We start from the raw sequence: 21,083 nt of genomic DNA on the forward strand, positions 1-21,083 counted from the left end.
AATTCACGCCCACTCTTGATCGGCTCCACAAGAGCTTGTGGATGATTGAGACGTGGTAGAAGAGAGCAGACAACCTCACAATTGTCCACTTTCCTGCCCTCGGTAGGTCTTGCGACTATTGAATCAATACCACTCACTGCAGAATTACAGCACAGACGCTCAAGATGGGCGCATCTCGATCTTCAGATGCATTTAAGTTCCTGCCTCAAGGCGGCCTTATCCAGGAATTCAATGTCGGCGGCCGCAACATTGTGCTTGGCTTCGAGTCGCCAGAGCCATACACACAGCGATCTAGCCAATTCTTCGGCGAGAACATTGGGCGAGTCGCAAACCGCATCTCGGGCGCAAAGTTCAGCTTGAATGGCAAGAGCTATGATGTGGCTGCAAATGACGGTGTGAATGCACTACATGGTGGCCAAGAAGGTTGGGGCAAAAAGACCTTCGATGGACCACAAAACGTATCACGCAATGGGCGTGACGCGTTGGAGTGGAAGTACGTGAGCAAAGACGGCGAAGAGGGGTACCCAGGCACAGTCGAGCTTCGCATGTGGTATTACCCCACTGTTGAGAAGGATGAGGGCAAGGAGAAGACCAGCCTTGAAATTGAGTATGAAGTCGAATTGATTGGCGACGAGGTCGAAGAGACTGTTGTCAGTTTGACTAATCACAGGTACGGTATCATGCCTCGCTTGCAAACGAATCCTCAATGCTGACACACGTCTAGCTACTTCAACATATCAGATGGACCCACATACGAAGGCACGCGGGTAGTGACTCAAACCAACCTGCACCTCCCTGTCGACGCAGGCTCCATTCCCACAGGCGCCATCGAACCCTACCCAGAATTCGAAGCCAACAAGGAATTCATCTTGGGCGCCTCAAAGCCCGACCCAGATCACTGCTTCATCATGAATCCTGATCCTTCGAGCATACCACTTGATACGCGCAAGGAACCAATTAAGAAGCTCATCGAGCTCAGCCACCCCAACACCAAGATCCACTTTGAAGCACTCAGCACCGAGCCCGCATTCCAATTCTACGCAGGCAGCAAAATTTCAGCCCCTCCTGCGAAGGAAGGCCTCCCGCCTCGTGGGCCTAGAAGTGGTCTCTGCATCGAAGCGAGCAGATATGTCAACGCCATCAATCAGGAGGAGTGGCGCCAGCAAGTAGTGTTGAAGAAGGGTCAGCTCTGGGGCAGCCGAACGATCTACAGAGCATGGGTAGAGTAAGATTTTTGTTTTCTCATCAGGTGCATACTGTATGCATACGCCCTGCAAACAAGACTCTCTGGTTTTGCCACATTGCATGCGCATGTGGTATGCGAATGCGAAGCGGGCTTGCCAACCCTTCACCACTTTTTCTTATGTCCTGTCGTGTAAAGCTCCTCTGGGCTTGCACAAATACGCATAACTGAGTCATGAAGAAAAACGTGTCTGTAGAATGGCGCAAATGGCTTGTTGGGCGGAAAAAGAGGCTTGCAGTGGTTGCAAGCCCAGCGCGGCAGCCGCAGCCACCTGAAAATCGGATTTGATCCGAGTCCCGACCGACACGTCAAGGCTGAACACTCATCCTACAGACGAAAGTACATCACAATGTACAGAAGATTGACAGCGCAGCACAGCACGGCAGAGATGTCTGAATTAGGGCATACAATTGACTTGAGGATCACAGGAACGAATACGTCTGGCTGATGCGATATCGCGGTGTCTATTTTCCAGGAAATGTGGTCGCTTGGCGGGATATTATCACGACAGTCGCACAGAATCTCACTATATCGCGAGCCTCACAGTACACACGACGGACATGGACTCTTCGTCCTCAGGCAGTCCCGACAAAATGGCACCTGATGACGATCCGGGTGACTCCGAGTAAACCTCCATGTGTCCCTCCCCTCGTCTGCTCGCTTGCTCGTGCTTATGTGCTGATGATCAGCATCGCACCCAACCACGTGGGAAGCAAGCAACGGCCCACAACTGCTGCATGTGTGCATTGCACCGCGATGGGATGACGTTACACAGTAATGCTCCGCGCTTCGCGGCATGGGGAGCGAGAGTCTTGGGGTCTTGGAGTCTTGCGAGTCACTCAAGGATGCGATGGGATGAAATGGAGTCGAGCCTTCCTCAACGGCGCAACGCAGCGCATCCTCCACGCGTCCCGCGCTGCGCGTTCTCGAGACAGAGAACGTCCACGTCGTCATGGCACAATCATCACAATGAGTGCCGGGGCAAAGTCGGCTGTAGAGAGCCTCCAACACTTGGAGATGGGCTGGACTGCTGAACTGTGCCACAAAAACGCGGCCTTAGGAGGTACGGTCTGCACAATGCTCCGAAGTCCGGATATGCATGAACCGTGCGGCCGCACCCAGCACGCCAAGCAGCTTGCACAGTAATCGTCCAGCGAGCAGAGTCTGAGAAGCGGGGCGTAGTCGGTGGCATGATCATCATGCTCCGACTTCATCATCGCAGCGGCCGAAAATTCGTGCGAAAGTGCGGGCAAGAAACGACAAATCATTGAGGAGAATTTGTCGTGCAATGACTGTACTGTGTGTGCTTCTGTACCTGTCATCACACGCTGCACTTGCTAATCAGGAACATTAGCATGTTGTTTCGAAACTCTCTCCTGTCATTAGACACGTGCGTCGTGCGGCAAAGTGTATACTGGTCTCGTGCCGAATCGCAACTACTGTACTCTCTCATGCCGGACATGGAACTACTGTATCTGCTAGCAACGGAATTCATCTGGAAAGAAGAATCGATTCATGCACGACTTCCACTTCCACTGACGTATCGCGATGCTCCGCGGACAAGCTTTTGCAAAGCAACGCAACAATTGGCTACTGTGCCGTAGTTGAGCATTTTGCGCACGCAACGGCGTAGCGTGCTGCGTGTGCAGGAGAAGAAAGCCGTCGGCCGAGCAGCCCTCGTTCGGAACGTTGCCGCAGTAGTAGACTGCAGTTGTGTGATGCTGATTCGTTGAAATTCGTGTGGTTGCTCCTGAACAACATACCACAACGGCCAATAATCGCCGGCCAGTGTCGTTCTTCGATCGCAATCGAAGGAATAGAATGCTAGATACCCACTGCGCTTGCTTCGTCAATGATGTGTGATGAAGAGTTCATCCTCCACACGAAATACGCGGATAAGAGCTACGGCAAACGAAAATTCGGTGCCGTGCAGTTAGAATTCAACGAGGAAGACGACATGTGCTGAATCAGTAATCGCTCCCGTAGCACATGAGCGAGGTGACGCCATTCATCGTTACGCGATGGAGAAAGAAGTTTTTTCTCCTCCATCTTCGATAGCTTATTAGGAATCATAGTGTGGTGTTCCTGCCGATATCGCCAATGGCATATTTGGAGTATGATGAGCATGGCTCCTCTTTTTCTCCCACTTCGTCGCTAGTGGTATGATAGTGCTGTGGACTGTGGCTTGCCCTATGAAGATTTGAAGTGCGCCGTGGTCGGTCGTGCCGTGCCGAGAGTGGTGCACTCGCAGAACCTTGTTGCCGATCATCCGTGAAGGGAGGCAGGTCAACGCGAGTGGGGTTTGTCGATGTGATTCGGAAGGCATCGTATTGGTGAAGATGGCAGTGGGTCGGAGAACAAATGATTTCTTTGCAGGAAGATCGGAGCAGAGAGGTAGTAGTGTCGCTTCCGAAAAGCTCGTTGGGGTCGTGACTGCTGTGCGAAGTGCTTGATGAATCAGCATCGTTACAGGGGTGCGTTACGACAGTCTTGGCGTCTATAACTCTAGCGCGAAGGTGCACGAAAATCTGTCTTTGCTGAGCGAACATCATCAACACGACCAAGTCCAAGTCACGTTCCCTGTCATCCTCATGGCATCGCAACTACCGAGCACGCAACATCAGACAGCCCAAATACGAGGTCTCTCGCGTGGAAGACAGCCGTCACCATGAATAATCCATATACCTGGACTCCAAGACAGCGGTCGTGAGACTAGGGTGCAGCAATCAAATGGACAATGCAATGCAATACGCGTCGCGAGCACAGGGAGAACTTTCCGACCTCATACAGTGCATGAACATCACGAGGTGGTCCCCCGAGTGAGGCCACCTCGTTGTTGCGAGACAAATACAGACATTGGACCACTACGGACTTTCATCAAACCTATCTCCGGAGACAAGACCTGATAATCCCGATTTCTGCTCGGCTTGTGTGCGCCACCGACATCCGACGAGATCTGCCCAAGCTTTCTCAAAATGCTCAAGTAGATCATCAACACCGGACGAGCTCTCATTATCGGCCGGTGGACGAATGCCCGGGACCGCCTTTTTGAGGTCGTCATCGCGAGGTTAGTTTGTGCGACCACGCCACAGAGTTATCCAAGCGCAGCGACAAGTGCTCTGGTAGTTGACTTCGCGCCGAGTTCAGTCAACAGAAATGGCCACTGTAGGGCTATCATGGTTAGTGAAACATCTTTCTCATCACTCCAGTATCGGCGAGCGGTGTGAACACGAAACTTTATGCGTTGTGCAATAATACTTGCAATCGACATAATGCAACTGGTGGTATTAAGAACTATCTAGATTCCGACTGCTTCGGCAAGAATGTTCAAGTGGGCTGTGCTCATCTCCACGAAACACATGATGCAATGCAAATGCGGAAGTGAAGCACTATGCAGCTAGATGCCAGGCGGTGGCGGAATGCTCTGAGGGTTTCTGAAGGTGTTTCGAGGATCGTATATCCCTTTAATCTGGATCAGTCTGGGAACATTGCCTCCCCAATATGCGGTGAGAGGATCCTGCAAGAAGGGATCCACGTAGCCGGGATAGGCGCTCTCGTCGATACCAGGCCGCAGCTGTCGACAGAGTTGATTGAGGCCGATCAGAAATTGACGGGACACAGGGCTCACTGGACCAAGAGGATTGATAACATAGCCTTGTTGGAAATGGATCGCATCGCGGTGCCAATATGCTGTTGCCGATTGTGGGATTTCTTCGATGCGACCTCCGTTGAGATCCCAAACGACAAACCAGATCAGAGTTCCCTTGTCGGCAGACTCTAGATACTGGAAAAGCTGATCAACGGCCGCATCAGAGAGCAAAGTCTGTCTTGTGTATTTCAGATCGGTCGAGTAGAAATGCGCAGGGATGGAGCCACCGATGTCGTATATCAGATCTGAGAGGCTGTGTATGAGTCCCGTCACGACACGACTGGTTACCGTGATACCTAAATGCTCTTGGCCGAAGGGTATTAGGTCCAGATTGAGTTGGTTGAATGCAGCATCATCACCAAAGAAGGTTCCCGCGAAGATCATAACGCCTTCCAGGAGCGTCAACGTTGCAGCGAAGTATCTCGAAAGTCCAGGATCGGCGATCAGTAGTTGCCATTTCTTGAAGGTATCTGCCAAGTCCGCGATTCTGCCCACAGTAATGTTGTACTGGAACTGCGTGACAGCGCTCGGTGGCGGTGACGTCTGCATTTGGATCTCTGTCATGATGCAGAAAGACCACGCCGCGCCTCGAACCGCGAAGAAGAGGTCTGGATGCTCATACTCGGACGCAGTGACGATGCTTCCATCAGCGAGCACACATTGGACTGATACGACCTGGTCTGATGCCAATCCGAGGAGTCGAGATAGAGGACCCAATCCTCCAATGGCAATATGACCTCCAGTGCCAATGTCGCCCACCACGCCGTAAGCCATAACCCTGTCAATTGCCGCAAGTTGAACATCCAGGTCGGCCAGTTTGTTTCCCGGTCCAAATGTTACAGTCTGGTCTGCCGGATTATAGCTGAAATCTTTCATGTGCTGTAGGTCCAAGGCCAGTGCCCCGTTCTGTCCGCCATACCCTGTATCCGACATCAGTCCGTCGTTACTAGGCACCTCGCATAGGTCCTCACTTACCAAAGTTCAAATAATTATGCCCTCCAGACTTGCCCTGCACCGCGATTCCGTACTCTGACGCACAAACGACCAACTTCGACACATCAATCGCATTCCTGGGGTACGCAATCGCCGCCGGAGTCAAAGGCCAATCCAGATTGTACGGATGATTATTCGTGAGCTCCTCCAAAATATCCTGTGGAAACGCGTACAGCGCCGAGTTGTTGTCCAGAGCACTCGCAATGCACTGCTGAAAAGGGCCTTGCGGTGGAATCAAGCCAGCAGCATCTCCAACAACACCTCCTACACTCTGACCCACATTGTCGAGTATACCAGGCACCTCTCCAACAGCATGCCCTAGAGAATCCGTGACCGAATCGATAGCATTACTGAGCCCTAGCCCCAGGTCGCTCATCCTGCAAGTGGCGGTAAAGACCGTGTTCTAAATCCGAAAACGAATGTTGTTGAGGTCGATGTCACTGCAAGGACAACGTTTCGTGTCCCTCGCGCGCGCGCATTCGACCATGTTGCCTACAGTACACTGCGCCCAAGATCACACTATCCTCCCCCGCCCCCTCCATGCTTCCCGCGAGACTTCATTTCCCAGCCCGCATGTTTCTCATTGCGCGGAAATTTCGGGCGGGAGCGGCCCTTTTGCAGAGCCTCTTGACTCTACGAGCGCCGAGACGTCGTGTCTCAAATGAGTAAGAGGGGGGTGTCAAATGATAATCCCCGGCAAGGGTTAACCTGGTTATTGGTGTGTTGACGCGAGTTTGTGATCTGGAGAAGAACGCTAGTGAACGAAACACGCCAAACCTAGTCGTTCGATTTGTGATCATCACTGAATTTCTGATCACGAATCTGATGATTATTATCGCAAGGGACACACGAGAGATTCCGAATTTGATCGGGTTTCTAAAAATTCGAACACCTGATGTTTATTGTTGCCGACGTGTTGAAGAGGATATCGCGAGAACGTGGCGGCCGGATTGGTGCTCCGGTTGAGAAGGAACCTGGCAATTGCACTGGACCCAAACTGAAGCTAGCTTGGGTTCGGACACCAGCCCCGAGATACTGAAATCGCAGGGATGGTTTACTGTAGGTTCATGGATTCGAGCTGTCAACAAGGCGTGAATTCCGGGTCGAGAACTGCATGCTGTACTGCTTGTATGTACTTGCGTCCTGATCACGAAGAGAGAGTACCCTAAGTCAGAGGGGTCCTTAAACCTGGTTTTGAGTTTCCTGCGACTCATGACTGGCATTCTTCAAGAATAACCTCCGTTATTGGTCAGGCAGGAACTTTGAGTCTGTTTTCTGAACTCTGCCCACGCTCGTTCGGACTTGAGCGAGGCTGGGCAAGGTGGTCCTGTGAACTTTGGTGGTGGTGACCAATTTTCCCGGTCGACATGCTGCCTGATGACAGCTTAGGGCATTGGGGATGCGGCCGTCTGTTACGCGCGCAAGCTGTAGACTGACTCAATTGACAGACACAACTCGCTATCCATAGAGTCAAGTGTACCATTTTGCTGATTACACTATCAGCAAAAGTCTCGTAGCGACTTCACGGTGCATACAGCTGTCTCGGTCCCCGAATTGGCAAGCATTGCGAAAGACTTTACTTTACCGCCAGTGTGGTTCGTTTCGCTGCATGTCAACAATCGTAACGCAAGTCGGGGCCTTGCTCCACCACGACAAATATGTAATGCAGAGCAAGCTATCACACGAAAGTCCTCGGTTTTTCCCGGTCACCGCAAGACGTCAAGAGCCCTGACGCCCAAAAGAAGCTGCAACACGACGTGCACCCTGCATCGGTTGCGGTTTTCGGCAGACAGTGACGGGCTTGTTGAAAGTCTGTTCGCCCATGTCCAGTGCATCCCGTGCCATGGTGCCGTTCTGCTGGGACGCAGATGTAGCTGTGTCCTGGACGGTAAAGCTGACAGATGGCTGGTCCCTTGACAATGGTGTTGGGTCAGTACCTGAGAGAACGCGGCCGCGTTGTATAGAACGTTGTTGACAAGGAAGATGTGAAAGCTTCACGAGCAATTGAAAATCGAAGAGAGGGCAGCAACCAAGGACAACGGCGTTAAGGTGTTTGAGGAACTTCCGTGTCCGCGCGAGACACGGGTTACGAAGCATTTGCTGGGGGGTTCAAACACTATCTCTGTCACCGGTCACTTCGTAAGCACCCGCTATTCTGGTTCCGACGCGGTCGTATCATTCCCTCCGTGGTCACTTCGATCAATCCGATTCGGCAACTGGGGTGTGCAAAGCACGAAAGAGGAAGCAGGCAGTTGGTCTTACCTTCTCGTGGAATCTTCTATTCACGCACCAGAGTGTCCTCGTGGCCGGCATGCAGCTGTAAAGGTGATGAGGGCCGAGTCTGTGCAGAGCAGAGGCTTCGAGCCCTGCTTGAAGGCATAAGAGAAGCAAGCATGGAGGGCAAAGAGGTAGGGCGTTTCGCCCCGTGGCAAGATTTGGCGAGCAGAACGACAGTCATCCCAGAGCGTGATTATGTCGATATTGGTTGGTGATGAGCTCAATACCTGAATGTTATCTGCGGTGGTGCTATCCTCGCAGGCAAGTAAATGCGAGTGCGGGTGACTACACTCTCGTTTTGTGCGATTATAGTTCATGTTGAGCTTGAACAAGCGGTGCGGTTGACATGTCTCACGATGGCTGCCATCAAACTGTTCGCTCAGGTTTCCGCCCAATAGTCACATAGAATATCTTGTGCATTCCCTTTTGAACCACGAGCGTCTGCTTCAGCTCAGTTTGTAGCTGTGCAACTTCGTTGGGATCTGCGCCTTCACCCATCGCTCTTGCTAGCATATGGTACAGAGCATCGGGCAACTCTCTCGCAGAGTAGTCTGCCATTGCTCGCATTTCCGGCGTCGTTTGTGCTTCTGCATCCCATGGCCAGGAATATTCGAACGTCTGGACATCCACAAATCCAGCTTCGTTCATCCAATCTTTGACCTTTGATCCACATTGGAGATCCATGCCCTTCTCTTTGCAGATCTCTTCATGCTTGTTGTGCCACTTCCAGTTTTGACTGATGACATGCTGATTTCCGTCATACCAGACGAAGTTGAGATCCTGAACTTCTGCCCAGCCGCCAGACTTGAGCAAAGAGAACTCCTTCTTGATGAAATCCGGCCAGTTGGTCATACCACAGACGAGCAGTCTCGAGAAGATGTAGTCGAAGAGCTCCGAGGATTTAGGTAGATGAGGTCCGCCAGTAGTAGGTGTCCACAGTGAAGGGCGATCCGAGCAGAAATCACCCTGGAAGAATCGGGTGTTCGCTCTAATTAAACGACGTTCTGGCACCTGCGAGAGATCGACACCAATACACACAGCTTCTGGATACGAGGACGATATGAGATCTGTTACGACGCCAGTGCCACAGCCAACATCGAGCATGCGCACATCATTGCCGCCGACATCGACAGGTGCATGGAGTACCTTTCCATGCATCATAGCTGACAATTGTTCTGCTTGCCTATCCAAGCGGTGGTGCTCCGCAGAGTCGTTAGGTAATGCGTATTGTGCATTCTCGTATTGGTGGTAGGTCGGTTGTCGTTGTCGGTAGTCTCTCGAATTAGTGGCCTCCTGGTCGTTGATGGATGATGTTATCGCCATGTTTGAGCGTGCAAGCAGGAGTTGCTTGGTGAAGTGCCAAATGCTCGTCAGTATCATGCGATGCTGTAAGGTCAGCGATTGTGTAGACGGCCGCGGCTGATGGATTGTTTGTTGCACAGCTGGTTGCTCAGCACAGCGAGCGGAGGAGACCTCTCCGTGAACCTGGTCACAATCAGCGGGAGGCCTTGTGGGAAGGATTCGATGCTTTTCTGTTAGTGAAAAATCAGCCGCAGGAGCTGAATGTGGAGCGGAACTTGATCCTTTATCATAGCAAATCGTTGCCTAGCATATCATTTGGCAGGTTGTGCTGATTCTGACTCCATCCTGATGGAACTTTGCGCGAGGCTGCCTTTCAGCTGGCCACATTTTTCAGCTACGCCTCAGAGGTAGAATCTGCCGATATTCTGTGAGTGATGTGACAGGCGAACAAACTTAGAATAAGTACCGCCAGTCTCGTCTCGCTGGTGGTCGCAGACATACTCCAATGTGTTGAATTATCGACGTGTGGGATGGGGAACTGCTGTGTACACCACACCGCGTGCATGCATAAGCAAAGGATCGACAGCGCCGCAGCATAAGCTCGTCAGACTACACAGTCAAGCTTCCATGTGCTCAAAACTCGACGCTTGAGGGATTTCGTGGGAGCTTGACCAAAGCTTTGTTCTTCGGCAGTGGCGTTCCGGAGGATGGTAGGGCTAGTATCGCTGGCGATAAGTCGCTTCAGTCTGTCGTTGTGCTGGTAAGCCCGTACGCTCGCACTTCCACGACGGTCGCTGTACAATTTCAGGTTCTGTGAGTAGATGTGCAGGCGGCGTAAGTCGGCCTTGATAGCACATCTTCATTTAGCCTTGGCTGAAGTGACATTGAGACCATTTTGCATCGGCCTCTCGCAGAACTGCCTCGGCGGCCATGGCTCCCATCGCAACATTATAAGTCTGTATAATACAGTGAGCTTCGCGCAGACTTCATACATGGTCTGATGACGCTTCATGCGTGTTTGAGAATATGATGGTCTTCAGGCAAGATCTTTTGAAGTCCGGCTGGAAGGAGACACTTACCTCTGGAGGAGGCTCATAAGAGCCTCGCCAAGTGCCTTCGTAAATGTACTTGATCTCAAGGAAGATCTCGAGTGCCGGTCGTTCAATGCGAGCAGCTTCCAACAACTCCTCGATAGCACATCGAAACGTGGTCGTGCCGCTGAAGCCTTTTCTACACCCTACATCAAGTGCAGAGCCTCTATGGTCCCATGGTGGTCGTGTTAACTCGATGTTCAGGAGGATGTGCAGTGTCCTCAGACCCTGAAGTTGTGATAGCAATGACGGCATTCCCGCTTTGGTTGTGTAAATAATCGATGGATATTTTTGTCGACCGATGGGTATCTCAAAATCCAGCGTCAGAAGCACTTTTCGAACCGGGTGAGGTAGTGCAGGCATTGAAGAAGGAAGTAGAGCTAATCTACCATATTCCGTGCGCTGAAATTCCACATCAATGTGCAGTATGGATTGTTCGAGCACCGCTTGCACGGACAAAGGCAACAGCACATCAGTCGCCGGGGACTCGCCTAGTAGCCTACGCGCAGCAGCATTGATTGAAGCGTCGTCCTGAAGATACACATGATTCATGGTATCGAGGACCATGTATTCCAGAATCTGCAGCACGAGCTCCTTGGGCAGCTTCTCGGCCATGATCAGAACAAGTGGTCGATCACGATGCCAGCGGCGAATCTCGCGGATGCACTGCAAGCGGCGCCTTGGAATGTCGCATTCGTGTTCTGGATAGTAGTGCTTCAAAGGGGTAGTGCAGCCTTGACGCTGGAGGGAACGAAGCGCAGACTCCTCCAGATGTGGATTTTGCTCAATTTTCCAAGCTGATCGCTGAACCACAGGCTCCCATTTGGGGCGTGTTGATAGCTCCGCAGGAGAGAGCATGGAGTAGTAGTGGGTTTCATTGCCGGTTCTTGGGTTGACCCACGGCCAGCACCGCTTATCCGCTGCCAGCGGATCGCTCTCTGAGGCATGCCGCCGGCGATGCCTGCTGCTTGACATGCCTTCTGACGTCTCGAACTCAAGTTTCCCCTGCTATGAGTAACCAGGTGGCAGTCTGCCAGTTGTCTAAAGAGCCTCACTGAGGCTGATGTTGCCGCCTTCGCGTGATCACGGGATTTGCGGTGTTTGTATGCTTGAGGCTCTGGAGCCAGTCACTCGTGGTTGACGCGCCGACACATAGACTGCCAACAGTCTAAGCAGGACACTTGCAATACAGGCAAATTATGTTGTTGGATCAATCAGCAGCTGTGAAGTTGTGCAAGGAACGCAGGAGGTTGATAGAGGTTGACGGAGACCCGCGGAAGTCGCGGGACGCAAACGCCGATGCGCCAAAGTGACGATAACCTGGAAATTCCCAGACTCGCGTCTGGAGCAACACCACCACCACACAAACATCAGGCGCACCATGTCAGCGGCCGCAGAACCGCCTGAGGGCGTACAAACATACACATCAGCAGACGAAGTCCCACAAGAGCTGCAGAAATACTGGCATCAGCGCAATTCCATCTTTTCGAAATACGACGAAGGCATCTGGTTAACGGATGATGCCTGGTTCGGTGTGACGCCAGAGCCGATTGCAAAGTACAATATCTCCTCACTTGTTGCGAGGCCAGAACTGACGACACTGCAGGAAAATTGCCGAGCATGTGGCGACCGCCCCCAAGGAGAAAAAGGTCCTCATCGACGCGTTCGCTGGTGTCGGTGGCAATGTGATCGCGTTTGCCCTCTCGGGACGCTGGAGCCAGATTTTCGCAGTCGAAAAGGACGCGAAGACACTCGCCTGCGCAAAGCACAATGCCGAGATCTACGGAGTCGCAAAGAAGATATGGTGGATCCATGGCGATATCTTTGACGTGCTGAAGGCGCGTTTGAAGGCGTCCGCGAAGAGTGCTGTGATTTTCGCGAGCCCCCCATGGGGAGGACCTTCTTACACAGACTGGGACGTTTTCGACCTGTCTTACATGGAGCCTTACAACCTGAAAATGCTTTGGGATGCTTTTTCAATTGCAAACGAGGTCGTGCTGTACCTGCCCAGGACTTCAGACGTGCAACAGCTGGCCAAATATGCCAAGGAGAATGAGAAGCTGCCTGTCACCCACTACTGCATGAGAGGGGCAAGCAAGGCGCTCTGTGTGTTCTACGGCTCTTTCACATTGTCTTGAGAGCGGGCGTGCACAATCGAACGGACTACGAGCATATCAGCATTCTGGACTAAGGCTATCATCATATCATAAACTATCTCAGCGTCCTTCGAAGCGCTGCTCCCGAAACCGGAATTCTCAACTGTAGTGAGAAAGACCACGAAATCCCAACGTCACCCGGCAGACAGCAATTATAACTCCACTGGGACTTTGTGCCAGGCATTGCCTAGGAGTCCTCGAAAGTTCCATGTCGCATCAAAGGTCTGCGGCTGGGTGTTGTAGCCTTCATCGACCGCCTTCACCACGAAAACTGGGTTCGCTTGCGGCAGCTTGTCCTTCGGCCAATCGATAGTCCATTGCGTCCAAGCCCATCTCCTGGTGCCTTTGGCTTCGTCTTTACGCAAACAAGCTTGTCTCCAGGTTTGACCACCATCTGCAGACACATCAACACGAACTATCTTTCTTCCGCCGCCACTAAAAGCAAAACCGTTCACGCGGAGTGGCATGTTACGATCATCACATCTCATGATGTCGGTGATGGCACTCTGAACGGGCATTTCTTGGATGCTTTGGGCGGCCTCCCAGTCCTCCGCCTTGAGATCGGAAGCTCGCACGTTTGGGCCGAAACATTTGTAGTCTCGAGCATGCCAATTTGATTGGGATTCTTCGCAGCTGAGCCGCACTTTTCCCAACCACTTCACGCTGCGCGTCGCAACGCTCCCTGGCACAATCGCTCTCAACGGCCCACCATGATCGCGGGGCATATCTTCGCCATTCATCTTCCACGCCAGCAGGACGTCCGAAGCAGGATTCAGTGCTGTCTGGAGAGGTATACTTTGTTCGTATGTGTCGGAAGGTGCGCAAAAGTGGATATGCTGGTCCGCATCTGGGTCATTCGGGCATGTCGCACAAGCTTTGTCTACATCGTAACCAGCGTCGAGCAAGACGTCGCGGAGGCGAACGCCCGTGAACTCTGCAGTACCAATGGCACCAATGTCCCACTGAAGGCCAGAAGTCTTGCCGTGCTGAGATTCGTTCATGTGCGCTCGGCGATTTCCTGCGCACTGCAAAGTTGCTGTGATAGTGTGCTCCCGGAACTTCCGCTTGAGGTCATCTAGAGTGTACGACACCTCCTCGCCGTCGGACAGTTCGATCTTCAACTCGTGTTCACTGGCATCGATCTTCGGCACCCAGAGATGATGTCTGACAAAGAAAAGTCGCAAAGGAGTGATGAAGTCGCCGAGAAGCCTGCCCGGGGTCTCTGCATTGCATGGTTTGGGCGTTCGTACAATAAGTTCTGGGTCGCGCTCTGGATCATCCTTGAACGGATCGTCGATACAAGCGCCCTCACTCTCAGACCATTTAATCTTGCCTTCAATGTCTAGGTCCCTCTGGTCCAGCTCGCCGATGTAGTAGTCGTCGAGAATCTTCTTCACTTCTGGCTTGTTGTGAATGCTGAACAGCTTCCAGTAAGGATCGATCGATCCACCGCAAGCGCGAAGGATGACCTCTCCGCCTGGATGTGCCTCAACGAACGATGTAATGTCGTATACAGACGTACCATGGATGACCCATTTGCTCGAGGATGATCGATCATGCTTGACCACTTCTGACAACCGAAATGTTGTGGAATCCGTCTCTTTATCAACAACGATCTTCACATCGTTATCCTCGTCCTCAGTAACTTCGACAACATTGTCTTGTACCCAGGAAACCACTGGAGCAGCCAACACAGCTACCGCCGAAGCTCCAAACAAGACGGCCAACACGCCCTTAGCATCAGACTGTCGAGCCTGAGAGGCGTTTCTCCAGGAAGAAGACTGGCGTATTCCATTCCACTGCAGAAATCGTTCCCGCCTCTTCACTAGCAAAGACGATATATATCTCGACCCACTCTTTCGAGCCTCTCCGGGCGCAATTTGCTTGACGTGATTCGTCGACAGCGTTCTAGGGCCGACAGACTGTCCAATCGGGTTCTGACATGGTTTCGGGGTGTGGAGCAGTGTTTTCGGGATGCCGACGAGTTGTTTGAGACGAATTTGGCCTGATTTCGACATTTTCGTGGTTGTTCATGGCCAGTCAGCGCAGCGATAGAAGGCGTGCTCAGAGCTTGTACGTTTTGGGAGGGGAGGCTCTTTTCCCAGCAGTGCCGACAGTCCGAATCACGTGAAACGTACTTGCAGGGCGTGCAGTCGGTCAGTCGGGCTTCCTTCTGTGATTGGAGTGCAGGTGATCAGCTTAAACCTATCGGAGGCATCTGATAGAGTAATGCCGTGGTTATGCGATATCAGTAGTTCAACGACATGCCTTCGAACGACGACCCGAGACCGCTGACTGGAAGAATCGGATTGTTAATGGCAACAACGGCGCCCGAATTTGGTACAGTCGTACTCCGGCTTCTGATTGCAGACAGCACAGGGTCGTTGAATTCGGCTGCTCCAACGCTCATGCCATAGCTTGTCACGATGGGATGACGGGGATCACGAAGTGATCAACACTGCGGGCCGCGTGTCGTGACCGCAGCGCGGAGTAGGGACGGACAGCACTGCAACCGAACATTCCGCGTGAAGCAGATTCGCATTCAGTGCCGTGTCCACTCCTCCTGAGATTGACTATCAATCCGTTGCATACACCTGGAGTACGCCACATGCTAATCACCAGTCATGCAGTGCACGTCTGCGGGCGAGTTCGTCAAGATTATAGCCACCAGCAACTTGAGTGTCATCGTGTAGGCGCGAAAAGTCTCCAGATCCACCAACAAGGACAGGACCACTGGTACAGCGTACGGGCACACGATACCGAAAACCAGAGGCTGGCACTCCAGTGCTGGGCTTGTCATCTTTCCACGGCCAGAGACATTGGCAAGGACGGTACATATGCACACCATGAAGGTGACTCAGTCGTAGGGGCATCCAACAATGAGAGCCAGAAGGCATTCACAATGAGCCTACTTTCACGGCTTTCAGAGCGACAGTCAGCTTGTGTGCAACCATGCGACGCGAACCTGGAGACTTGTTGCCTTCATCATAAGGTCGTTTCTGTCGCGCAACCGTGCTGCAAGTCGATAACGCCGGGCCATGCGCCTAGCAATGTGCTACTAGCATTGAAATGTTTAACATTGCCAGTGCTTACAAACACATGCTCCGCCAGCATGCGAGCACAAAGATGAGTAATAATCCGCACACATACAGCAAGGATTGTCGTATACACAAGAGCTATACGAAGTGAGACAAATAGCCTATGACCTCAAAAGTGCGGTGGGACGTCAAGACCGAATCGCGTTTGCCAGCGTAGGCGGCAGCGTCAGCAGCCGAACGACAATGGCACTGCATAGACGGCAAAAGTAGCAGCCGATAGCGACCTGGTCATTGCATTGCAAGTAGACAACAAAGTTGAACCTAGGGGGACCTAAACGTCGAAGAACGAATCAGTTGTGACACATCGCACACAAAGCAAGTCGCATCGCTGGGACTTACCCCAGCCTCACAACCGGGATATGGCAAGCTCCCAACTTTATCGGAACGTGGTCACTGAACAAAGCGTTTTAGCTTTTAGGGCACGCGGCATCAAACCAACATATAAAGTTGACACTTGATACAACTTCGTGCGTTCAAGGTATTCACCTCTCAACTTTCGGCACACACTTGACTGCAATCATGCCTCACGCTACCACACCTCCGGAGGGCTCGGTCGAAGCTGTTATGAACTACCACTACGAACCGGCGCCAGGAGAAAAGACGAAGATTCCATACATCAATTCTGCCGGCTCGAAGCGGATGAAGAATGTTCCTCACGTGGTTCGCATCACAGACTTACGAAGCACTGATAACCACTTCACTGTCGATGAACATGGCTTTCAATTCCTGAAGTATTCCGGTCCAGTGGGCCAGAAGTACGAGTCTTTCGAAAAGGAGGACACGATCAAAGAAGTTATACTGAAAGAAGCCGAAGAATTGATCAAGAAGACGTAAGCGACTGTCGTCGGCGATACCACAGATACATACTGAGCAATCGACAGTACAGGTGCTTCAAATGTCTGGGCCTTGCACCACGTTGTTCGCCGAGACCCAGCCCCAGAAGCTGAACATATACCAGCTGATGTTCCAGACGACGCGGTTTGGAACTCGAAGAATACTCCGGCGTTGCACGTGCACATAGATCAATCGTATAGAGGTGCCGATCTCATGCTGCCGCACCTCAAGTTTGAAGGTGCAGAATACTTCCGATCCAAGGCACAGAATCGCAGATGGGCGGTCATCAACCTATGGAAGCCATTGAAGACCATTACTCGCCAGCCGCTGGCTATCTGCGATGCTACATCTGTGCCAGAGTCAGATCTCCGTCCCTATCCCATGATGGTTCGAGCAGATGATGCCTTGGACACGCAGGAAAGAGAGTTTGAGCTCTGGCATGTCATGGCAAATCCAGAGCACAAATGGTACTGGCCATCTGAGATGAAGCCAGACGAAGCGCTTTTGATCAAGTGCTTCGATAGCAAGCTTGAAGGAGTCGCGAGAAGGGCACCACATAGTGCGTTCAATCTGCCGGACGACCAAGGCCCGCCAAGGGAAAGTATTGAGATAAGGTGTGCTGTATTGTGGGAGGATCAGCCCAAGGAATAAGGGCTGGCGTGTCGTATGTCGGTAGATATGCTTTTTGAAAGCTATTTATTCCTACTTTGACTTGCTTAATCCGGTACGAGCGTTCAATTATGGTCTCACTGACAATCGCGCTAGTTCGCCCAACCAGCCCAAATCGGCGATGTTAGCATGGAGCACATAGGCTCGGGCTCAGCTATCACCGACTTAGCATAGACAACAACTCCGAACATGTATCTCAGTATACGACATGGTGTCACCACTGAAAGACTCATTGATGATTAGATCGCCTGATTGCTTTCCTCACGATATGGGATCCACGGTGGTCCCATCTGTTGTGAGCTCTGGGTGTTCATAGCTTATGTCAAGCTTCAGCAATGATCGCCAGAGACCCGCACGAGCAGTGTTGAACAACAGCTCCACCTATCAGCAGCGGAGATACAGTGCACTTCACGCTCCTCTGCATTACGCGCAATCAACCAGTGTTTGCTGTAAATACAGGAGACATAGGCGGATCCGGGCATTCATCCGTCCGCGCAATTGGATGTTTGCTGCAGAATCAAACTTCCTGCTCAGCAGTGGGACTCCAAAAGCTGCTGTTCATGCAGAACCCATCTCACGATCGAAGGATCACACGCATGAACATGCAGGCAGAAGGTCGGGCTGCGTATACACTGCACCGAAACGGACGAATACGAGGCCGCGGACTGCTGGACGAAGCGCTTGGTCCATGGGCCTAGACCACCCGGTCCTGCGTTTCGACCAGGGTGCTCTGGGAACTGCGGGTCCACACTTTCGCGCAGGACCGCAGCTGGTTCTGTAGAACCTTCCAACAGCATGCTGCGCATCACTCGTAAGAGGTCGCACGACTGCTGCAGGACGCGCGCACTGCCACCCACTAACCCTCTCAGTTACACCGAAGGCAGACACCTTTCGTTCGACCTGATTTTCCCGAAACCTTGCTCTTCTCGATGAGGTAGGTGTAGGTGTACTTTCTCGCCTGTTCGTTCTTCCATGTCCCTTATCGTCTCGATCCCCAGCTTCACCTGCATGGCATCCCACATGGGAGCTGGGTCGGCTCATCATCAACCTCCAGCTGCAGCTCCAACCCTCTCAACAAGACCTCTTCCAGGCCCAGCCGGACATCGCACTCTCTCCGAAGAAGAACATCAACCTCCCCACGCCGAGCCCGAAGACATCTTCTACCAAATCGACCAAGAAATCAAATTCATCCAAGAAGAACTCTCCGCAGCATTCGTCAAAACCAGGCAGGATTTCGATGCAACAAGCAAAGGACAACAGCAACATCGTACCTCGACTTTCCCCCAGCGCCACATAGAAGCCCTCCTCCACCTTAAACAATTCTCTCCAATCTTCCGAAATGCCTACAAAGACCTCCTCTCTCGCCTTCCAATCTCTATCTCCCTCCGATCCCGCAATGCCGAGCTCGGCGTACCGATGACTTCTCCCGTCGACATGCCCAGTACACACTACGCTCGCTTCCGATGCGTTTACGCCGACACGACAGCCAATATTACCTCTCAGCAGTGTGAGACCTGGACATTCAAGCCTTATGTGATTGACACGTATTTGCTTGGCTTAAGCAGGATTTTGATTGCTGCCGCGGATACGATGTTGGAGGGGAATGAATTGGAAGCGCAGTTGGCGGCGGGATATCGGCAGATGTGTTGTTCAGGGCACGAGGATAAGTTGAAGGAGGAGCAGGCGAGTGTTTTTGCTGTGGCTAGTCGGCCGGTTGTGATGAAGTGGAGGGATGATGTGCAGTTGTGGTGGTCGGTGGGGAAGAGGAGTTGTATGGCTGCGAAAGTGAAAGGTGAGAAGGTTTGAGGATGATGGGGAGGTATGGATTTAGTGTTTTGGATTTGCGGATGAAGCATTTTGTGAGCGTTTCGTTGGCGCAGGACGCTGAGAGGTGACAGGCCTCGTAATTTGAGAACGCAAGTGAGGTTCAAAGAGCTGAGACACAGTAGAATGGGAAGACGGTTTTTGAATTGATGTGCTCTATCAATGCACGCCTGGTTAATGTCTGAATGTGAAGGTCATGACACCAATCGCGTGCTCATCTGCACGAAAATCTCTCCGATGCCGAAAAATCAATGCTCAATGCTATACCACAACGCCTTGCTCAGTCAAAACCTGTCATGTCATATCGTCGTATCTGTCTCTCTCATCACCAAAGCGCCATCTACTTCTGCCTCCACCACATGTCATGGTCGACGATCAGATGCTTGAAAGTAGAAGACACGCCAACGCTCCAGCTGTTGTGAATCTCGTCAAGGCAGTCAATCAGCGCCATTCTCGAATAGAGCATCGTGTCGTCGTCTTCGTCTTCGCATTGCTCATGATACGCCACGTACGCATTGTAGAAAGCTGGACCGACCAAATCCATGCCGAACTGACCAAAAGCTTCTGCCTTCTCGCTCTGGCCTGCACGAGCAAGTGTGACGCTCACGGCCGCGAAGCGAGTTGCGAGAAAGGCGGCGGAAGCGGTGAGAAACTGGTCGTAGGCCTTGGATGAGATGTGCGAGTTGAAGGTGCTGTCTTCGGAAAGCTCGATCTCGGCGAGGCAGGCGGTCTGGATCTTGTGGTATTTCTTGGACAGATCGAGTTTCTTTGGCATGACGTGCTTCTTGATGCGGCCGGAGCGGACATCGTTGATGTATTTGTTGCGGTCTGCGCGTCTGCGGCTGAGTGGCATGTCGTCCTCGCTGTCGTCGTCGCTCTCGGAGTTGGATTTTTCGGCGAGAACACTGTCCTTCCGTGAAGCTTTCGACGGAGTGTTTGGGGTGTCTGGCTTCTTGGTGCCTTTGACGGAAGGTGTTTTTGGGAGAAGATCTTCTGGCATCGCCGAGATCACGCTGTTGTAGATGTGAACGCCGGTGACCTGGCGGGCGAAACTCGGCTTGAAGCCATTGTCAATGAGATATCGCTGCAGGTGACCGGTACACACGTGGTCTGACTGTCTCTGCATGGCGTTGCGAGGGCCAGATGGTGCTGGCGGGACGTCGGTGTCCTGGATGTCACGGAAGCTATCCAGAATGACCTGGGAGGAGATATTCTCGTGAATGAAGGTCTCGTCCAGACCTTGGCGAGTCAGGTAGCTCTGGATGTAGATGGTGAAGGGGTCGCGGACCACCTCCTGCGGCGAGACCTGCTCTGCCGAGTTATCGGAGACGATGTTGGTGGAGGGCCCCATTGGGTGGCTGGTATGAATGTGAGAAGGTGGAAGCAAGGTCTGAAAGGTGGTGTGAAGAGGCAGTTCGTGGTCGTCAATGTTAGTAAAGAAGAGAAAAAAGGAGAGAGAGATTTCACACTCTTATGGTGCGCATTCACAATAGGAAGAAACTTTACTATTGAGGACAGCGCCGACAATGTGAAGTTTCATGTGACAATAGTTGTATTGTGCTTGTGCAAGTGAAGATCCTATTGTGCGAAGTGATTGTCGTGACCGCCCGCTCTCGCGCAGTAGAGGATCTTGGAGGGTATTGAGAGTGCTGGTACACCATTGATGGCACTCTTCGGATTATGGGGGGGTCAGCGAGTTGTTATTGTGGTGCGCCCTTGCGGCTATTGTGGCGAGCGAAGATAGTCCTTAAGTGAAGGTCTTGGCAAGGGCATTTGCTGAAACTCTGCACGCTTTGCGAGCTCTGAGGCCACGCAGGCGCCCGTGTTGCTACAACTAAAATTGAGAGTTCCCCAGAGAAGAGAGTGTGGTGTCCCATAACACGGCTGAGCTTCGGTGGAGGGCGGCAAGGAAGTGAACGCGATTTGCAGTTCTCACCGTGAGCAGAC

At 52.2% G+C, this 21,083-nt stretch overlaps 9 protein-coding genes across 9 annotated transcripts; 4 read left to right on the plus strand and 5 right to left on the minus strand.

Annotated features, from left to right (window-relative positions):
- Positions 1–164: 164 nt before the first annotated feature.
- On the plus strand, positions 165–1,229 carry CKM354_000212500 (uncharacterized protein; the record flags this gene model as incomplete). The annotated part of the gene is made up of 2 exons (XM_044797272.1): positions 165–670; positions 725–1,229. 2 exons carry the CDS (start codon positions 165–167, stop codon positions 1,227–1,229), a joined length of 1,011 nt encoding a protein of 336 aa, XP_044653207.1.
- Positions 1,230–4,640: 3,411 nt separating this feature from the next.
- On the minus strand, positions 4,641–6,261 carry CKM354_000212600 (uncharacterized protein; the record flags this gene model as incomplete). Its single annotated transcript, XM_044797273.1, has 2 exons — positions 4,641–5,812; positions 5,868–6,261. 2 exons carry the CDS (start codon positions 6,259–6,261, stop codon positions 4,641–4,643), a joined length of 1,566 nt encoding a protein of 521 aa, XP_044653208.1.
- A 2,267-nt stretch (positions 6,262–8,528) lies between these two features.
- On the minus strand, positions 8,529–9,485 carry CKM354_000212700 (uncharacterized protein; the record flags this gene model as incomplete). The annotated part of the gene is made up of 1 exon (XM_044797274.1): positions 8,529–9,485. The coding sequence occupies one exon, from the start codon at positions 9,483–9,485 to the stop codon at positions 8,529–8,531; it is 957 nt and encodes a 318-aa protein (XP_044653209.1).
- An 842-nt stretch (positions 9,486–10,327) lies between these two features.
- CKM354_000212800 (uncharacterized protein) lies at positions 10,328–11,170 on the minus strand (the record flags this gene model as incomplete). The annotated part of the gene is made up of 2 exons (XM_044797275.1): positions 10,328–10,420; positions 10,544–11,170. The coding sequence occupies 2 exons, from the start codon at positions 11,168–11,170 to the stop codon at positions 10,328–10,330; spliced, it is 720 nt and encodes a 239-aa protein (XP_044653210.1).
- A 766-nt stretch (positions 11,171–11,936) lies between these two features.
- CKM354_000212900 (RNA methyltransferase) lies at positions 11,937–12,693 on the plus strand (the record flags this gene model as incomplete). Its single annotated transcript, XM_044797276.1, has 2 exons — positions 11,937–12,112; positions 12,162–12,693. The coding sequence occupies 2 exons, from the start codon at positions 11,937–11,939 to the stop codon at positions 12,691–12,693; spliced, it is 708 nt and encodes a 235-aa protein (XP_044653211.1).
- A 170-nt stretch (positions 12,694–12,863) lies between these two features.
- On the minus strand, positions 12,864–14,729 carry CKM354_000213000 (uncharacterized protein; the record flags this gene model as incomplete). The annotated part of the gene is made up of 1 exon (XM_044797277.1): positions 12,864–14,729. The coding sequence occupies one exon, from the start codon at positions 14,727–14,729 to the stop codon at positions 12,864–12,866; it is 1,866 nt and encodes a 621-aa protein (XP_044653212.1).
- Positions 14,730–16,328: 1,599 nt separating this feature from the next.
- CKM354_000213100 (uncharacterized protein) lies at positions 16,329–17,294 on the plus strand (the record flags this gene model as incomplete). Its single annotated transcript, XM_044797278.1, has 2 exons — positions 16,329–16,639; positions 16,691–17,294. The coding sequence occupies 2 exons, from the start codon at positions 16,329–16,331 to the stop codon at positions 17,292–17,294; spliced, it is 915 nt and encodes a 304-aa protein (XP_044653213.1).
- A 990-nt stretch (positions 17,295–18,284) lies between these two features.
- CKM354_000213200 (uncharacterized protein) lies at positions 18,285–19,118 on the plus strand (the record flags this gene model as incomplete). The annotated part of the gene is made up of 1 exon (XM_044797279.1): positions 18,285–19,118. The coding sequence occupies one exon, from the start codon at positions 18,285–18,287 to the stop codon at positions 19,116–19,118; it is 834 nt and encodes a 277-aa protein (XP_044653214.1).
- A 358-nt stretch (positions 19,119–19,476) lies between these two features.
- CKM354_000213300 (uncharacterized protein) lies at positions 19,477–20,487 on the minus strand (the record flags this gene model as incomplete). Its single annotated transcript, XM_044797280.1, has 1 exon — positions 19,477–20,487. One exon carries the CDS (start codon positions 20,485–20,487, stop codon positions 19,477–19,479), a length of 1,011 nt encoding a protein of 336 aa, XP_044653215.1.
- Between the last annotated feature and the right edge of the window lie 596 nt (positions 20,488–21,083).

This window comes from Cercospora kikuchii, assembly GCF_019650295.1.
Source record: "Cercospora kikuchii DNA, contig_00001, whole genome shotgun sequence".
In the NCBI taxonomy this organism is placed as follows: domain Eukaryota; kingdom Fungi; phylum Ascomycota; class Dothideomycetes; order Mycosphaerellales; family Mycosphaerellaceae; genus Cercospora; species Cercospora kikuchii.